General features: G+C 47.2%; 1 protein-coding gene across 1 annotated transcript; it reads left to right on the top strand.

The window, feature by feature from the left end:
• Positions 1 to 2,935: 2,935 nt before the first annotated feature.
• gpr61 (G protein-coupled receptor 61) lies at positions 2,936 to 4,476 on the top strand (the record flags this gene model as incomplete). Its single annotated transcript, XM_079273361.1, has 1 exon — positions 2,936 to 4,476. The coding sequence occupies exon 1, from the start codon at positions 3,058 to 3,060 to the stop codon at positions 4,474 to 4,476; it is 1,419 nt and encodes a 472-aa protein (XP_079129487.1). The 5' UTR covers positions 2,936 to 3,057.
• Between the last annotated feature and the right edge of the window lie 1,524 nt (positions 4,477 to 6,000).

Below are 6,000 nucleotides of genomic sequence, written 5' to 3'. Positions count from 1 at the left end.
CACGGAGGGAGATCTCGGCGAGCTGACGAGCTGAGCATACGGAGACAAAGAATCAGGGAAATGCTGATCCAGAGTATAACGGGGGTTTTCTGTCCTTACTGTTAACAACTTCTGCTCCTATTAGTGGGACCTGGTGAGACCTGCCGTGAGATTAGTTGAAAAGGTTGAAAAGCAACGCCATCCCAGCGACAGTAAGGCACTAAGACCCAGTGGAGTGCAGGGAGGCTGGGTGCTGCCAGCCTGCCCACCCGCCGCCTGCCTGTCTGCTCTGCACGGCTCTGCAGTTGCCCTGGGCGCGTGCTGGAGACAGCACATGTGTGTATGAAAGTGTGTATGTCCAATCTTTTGCATCACAGGCTGGAATACAGAGAGACCTCTCCTCTTTTTTTTTTTGGTACCATCTCTCCGCTCTACTCGTGCTTTCCCACCTGAATCGAAGACCTGGCAAGAAGAGAGCTGATGGGAGGGGGGCGTGTGTTTGAAGGGATGGGGAGGGGGCCGGTCAGCTTGGTTGGGTGGTGACGAGATGAAAGGGGCCAGGTGAGGAGGAGACACAGGAGCGCCTCTCTCCACTCTCTCTCTCTCTCTCTCTCTCTCTCTCTCTCTCTCTCTCTCTCTCTCTCTCTCTCCCTCTGTGACGTGGTGTGTGTGTGGTGTGTCAGTGTGGGTTTGCTGTGTGTGTGGAGGAGAGAAAGCGAAACAGGTCGGCAGTCCTTCAGTAGACTGTGAACCTGCACAGGAGGAAGCAGCCCTCTCCAGACTGAGGTATGTCACCAACGTATCTTCACACACATCTCCACACATACCTGCCCTTTTAGCAGGGTGTGAGGAGAGATGTGTGTGTGTGTGTGTGTGTGTGTGTGTGTGTGTGTGTGTGTGTGTGTGTGTGTGTGTGTATATGTTTCAATGTATGGAAGTTAGGATGCAAGAAAGAGTCACATCTGACTCAAGGGGGCAATACTAGAGACGGTGTTTTATTATTTCATCATATCACATGCTCTTTGTGTGTCCATGTAAAAGGACAACATTTCAGGTTTAAACTCCTGGTTGTCACTTGCATGTTGCTGCTGAGGAGTGAAAGTGCTTTGTACTGGAAGGGACACTTGAACAACAGGCTCGTTTTCTCCTCGCAGTAAACACCGTGTCATGTGCACATTGTCATATTTAAATTCTAGCTTTGTGTGACTTTGTTTGGAGCTTCAGAGTTTGACTCTAAATTTTACTCATTTCATTGATTTGATTGTATTTAATAGGAGGATGTGCTGCATGAGAGCCACTTCGTCCCTTTTTTTCACCCTTTAATATTTAAATAGGTATCTTTGTGTGGTTTCGACTTGATAAAATCAACTTGAAACCAACAACTTTAAAACGGGTAACAGGCGCATTTCTCCATTTTGGATGCTTTTTAATGTGATGTTTGTGTAATAAAAGGCTCTTTGAGAGACTAGAACATTTGTGGTGATCAGGTTCTTTGCAGCAAGAATTTTAATTTTGGTGGTCCTCAGAGCACTTAAGTGACCCCCGGACACCAGAGAGCAGTAAAACAATCAATGCTGATTGAACTAAGAATCTCAAGAGGGCTGCTCCTCAGATGCTGCTACGTCACAGCTGAGATGTTGTTTATTGGTTCGTTTATTGGGCTGAAGGTGACTGTAACCCTTTGACCAATTCAGCAAAGGCCACCTACGTACGCCTACGTCTTTCAGGTGACTGTCTTGCTCGAATGTGCGTACGTGTGCAGGAATAACAACATGCGCCTTGCAGGGATGAAGCCTGTCACACTGGTGAAATGGAAAACTTGCACATGCAGGTGTGCAGCATATGGAAATGTACCAAAGCCTTCGTGCTCATTCCACTGCTTTTACAGTGTGTGGGGTTGTTTCCAGGTGAGGTTATGACAGTAAACACAGCGCAGGGCCTCTCGACTACTCTACCGGCCACACGAACACTTGCACTCACTGCTGAAGGGGCTCTGCCACCATTTCCATGATTATAATTTAGCGACAAAAGAGTGATTCAGAAGAGTATTCGGTCTTTCAAAATGTATTTTCCCATGAATGAGAAAACCAAAGGAAGTTTAACGTTTTATATTTTTCACGTCATGATTGTAATGATACGAGAAGTGTTTATCGATCTTCTCCTCCCATCACTTCAGACAGCAGGGAGCTCTGTAATGCTGAGTTTCGCGTGTTATTCACTCATCCATTTTGCTTCTTGACTCTGTTAAAGGGGACATATGGTCCACTCTGCGCTTTTAGCTTCTCCCTGAGGCACCGGCTGCTGCCCTGAAAACACACATCTGAGGATGCAGATGTCAAATATGAAGTAAATTATGAACCAGACTACAAGTGGGGCTTCACAGTGAGACTCACAGGATCACAGCACTAGAAATGATGTTTTACAAAGGACTACATTTAAAGCCATTTTCATTTAATTCAGTATAAGTGACCAGTATTTCATTTCTTGTATTGACTGTAGATTAGATTGATGGTGTTTAGCTTTGTTTTTAGTCTGAACAAAGAAGGATTTAGGTGTTGACAACTCAATCAAGTTATCATATTTCTAGATTGCAACCTGCTATCCTATATTTCATCAATGTTTTGGTCATATACTATCCTTGAAAATATCCAATTTAGAACGTAGTTTTTCATCTTTAGGACCTACACTTTCAAACTAGTATTTGACAATCTTATTAGTTTCACATTTCATGAAATACACTGAAACGCATCATGAGCATGTTGAGAAAACTAACTCGCAACCTTCACTTGTGCATACTTCTAAACAGGACTTTCTCTTTTGTTTCAGATATTTCCATCTGAAGGGCACATTGGAGAGAGAAGGACGGCTTCACTAAACATTGCAAGGAATCGTGTGAAAATTCCTGTGATTGTCTGCGGAGCTCCAGGCTAAAGTCTCCTGGGGTTCAGGGCCTGCACAGCTCCAGCTGCCATGACAGACACCCCCGCCTGAGCTTCTCAGTGACACCCTATGACAGGGGAGGATGGGTGATGGGCCCGTGAAATTCAGCGGACTCTCTCCTCCTTATCCCATCCTCTCATGGAGCATCCTGTCACACCGAGCCCCTCCTGGAACACTTCTCTCTTCGACCTCCCCATACCTTCAGCCTCACTGCACCCGAATATCTCCAACGTGACCTCGCCGGTCGCAAGCATCCGAGGTGGGGTCGATCTGAACCAGACCTTGGCGCTGTGTGCTATGCTCATCATTGATGTGCTAGCAGTCGTGGGGAACTTGGCCGTGATGATTGTCATCACCAAAACACCGCAGCTGCGCAAGTTTGCCTTCGTGTTCCACCTGTGTCTGGTGGACCTGCTGGCAGCGCTGGTGTTGATGCCTCTCGGGATGCTGTCAGACCGAATCCTGGTGGACGAGGCACTGTGTCGGAGCTACCTCTGCTTGAGTGTGTGTCTAGTGAGTGCTGCCATCCTCACCATCTGTGCCATCAACGTGGAGCGCTACTACTACATCGTCCACCCCATGCGTCACGAGGTGAAGATGACGGTGGGGGTGGTGGTGATGGTGCTGGTGGGAATCTGGATTAAAGCCGTTGTCATGTCAGTGCTGCCTCTCCTGGGATGGCTGCTCCAGGCGAACCAGGCTGTGGGGACTCCCTCAGTTCTCATACCCGGTCAGAGACACTGCTCCCTCCACTGGGCGGGAGGCAAGATCACACGGCTGCTTTTCATGGTCTTCTTTACGTTGATCTATTTTCTGTGCCCCATGCTGATCATTCTGGTGGTCTACTGCAACATGTTCAAGGTGGCGCGAGTTGCAGCCATGCAGCACGGACGCCTTCCCACTTGGATGGATACGCCGCGACAACGGTCCGAGTCCAACAGCAGCCACTCCACCATGGCGGCAAGCCTCGGTGGGACTGGTGCCCTCACCACCCCTCAGAGGACCTTCAGCGGCGGGAAGGCTGCAGTGGTGCTGGTGGCAGTGGGAGGCCAGTTCCTCTGCTGCTGGCTGCCATATTTCTCCTTCCATCTCTACTCGGCTGTGAGGTCTACCTCTCCCGCCTCGCTGGCCCAGCTGGAGGATGTGGTCACATGGATTGGCTATTTCTGCTTCACCTCCAACCCTTTCTTCTACGGCTGCCTGAACCGGCAGATCCGCGAGCAGCTGGGCCGCCACCTGGCTTGCCTCTTCAAGCGGGCTGGGCCCAGCGAAGGAGAGCAGCTGCCCAGCCGCGAGGCCTCTATTGAGGAGAACTTTATGCAGTTCCTTCAGGGCACCGGATGCAATCTGGAGCCTTGCAACTCTTACAGCCGAGCCAGCCCAGAGGAGCCAGAGACTGAATGCCATCAGGAATCAGCTGTTCAGCAGAACACGCCAGCTGACTTCCAAATCCCAGGGCAGATCGTTGAGGAAACCTCAGAGTTCATACAGCGGCAACAGCTGAACAATGAGCTGCATGTATCAGAGAACTGCTGCAAAACTGTACCAGAGCTGTAGCTGCCTCTCATGTACCGCCGATATTGACATCTATTATCCAATAAATGTACTTAGTTTCATTCATATTTTCTATAATGTGTTAAATTAACTAACTAGCTGCAAAACATGGTGTTTTCTTTGAGGAATTTAAGTTGTGTAGCTTTTCAGAGAAAAACAAAGCCGAATATATCGTGTCAATCACCTCCCTGCGTATCCCCAGCAGTCATGGAGCGTTACATGTTTTTAGAGCCACACAGTGTCGGGCTGTTTTCTGTGTGGTGTCAGCAGATGGACACTAAACCATTGTTAATCACGGGTCAGTGACATGACAAACATCACGTTAACGTAAAGAAGTGCTGAAACTCTGGGAAAGCAAAACTTCAGGGGGAACACAGTTTATGAGAAACTACAAGAGCCATTAAAAGAAAGTTTTGAGACAAATGCTCAGTGAACTGTTAGTTTTGATATGAATTTCTTCATTAATTCCTCATTTTGAACACATCACTGCAATTACAGTGATGTGTTCAATTACATGAAAAATACTGTATTTCCAATCTTTTTGTGTTTTAAGACTTGAAGAAGCCCGTAGACAATCAGTCCAATTGACTCAGTGATTCAGCAGGTTCTCTATTCATTCCACTTTCACATCTCCTCATAACACCAAGGAACTAATGCAAACATGTGCAAACAGGAGTGATTATTCAGAGCCATTTTTAAAATCGTCTTGAAATATTCAAATGGATAATTTCACAGCTGGTGCTGCTGATGGTATTTATAATAAACAGGCTGACACACCAGCGTATTTTTAAGCATTTTCCATGAGCATCATTATCATCTGCTCTCGGCCTTGTGATTATCACCTCCTCGCCAAAATCATCTCACATTGGTATACTCGTGATTTCACCCCCTTCCACTCAAAGAAAAACATTGTGACTGCTTTGATTTGTATGCCAGTTGTGGTGTTAAGGATTTAAGCTTTGTAAAAACACCGGCTAACGGCACAGTCAAACTGTCAGTTTGTTGACACGAGGCTGAATGTGGACAGATTCGGACATCGCGACCAGTCCCCCGTCAACCCGTAATGTCTGCGCTGTTTACAGGTAAACACGGGAGCAGTGTGGGTGTGCTTGTGTTTGTGCTCTAAACAACCAGGCTTGTTGTGGCTACACAGCAGCACACAGGTGAGACAATGCTTACACATGGCAAGCTTTGCCTTTGGCCTCAAAATGGAAGGCTCTGGTGATACTCTCTGATCTCAGGTGGAATACAAACAGTTTGCACAAGTCACACGAGCAGTGACAAAATGTTCCAAAGACAATTACAAGGCACAAATCTCCTACGAAACATGTTTTTTTGGTCTCTTTTTATACTTGCGCTATCTTGCTGTGTTTATCTATTTTGGACTGCCTCATACCGGGGCGTTGGCATGATCACAAGACACCAGGCACAAGGCGTACAGGGAAGGCTCATATTTAGCTGGGAGTCAGAATAAAAAAAGGCCCCTTTGTAAGGAGGAGACATGGGGTTCTTCATTTTCTTGTGATA

This window comes from Melanostigma gelatinosum (genome assembly GCF_949748355.1).
Source record: "Melanostigma gelatinosum genome assembly, chromosome: 8".
NCBI classification, from domain to species: Eukaryota; Metazoa; Chordata; class Actinopteri; order Perciformes; family Zoarcidae; genus Melanostigma; species Melanostigma gelatinosum.
The sequence above is the reverse complement of the archived record's forward strand: the minus strand, read 5'-3'. Positions and strand labels throughout refer to the sequence as shown.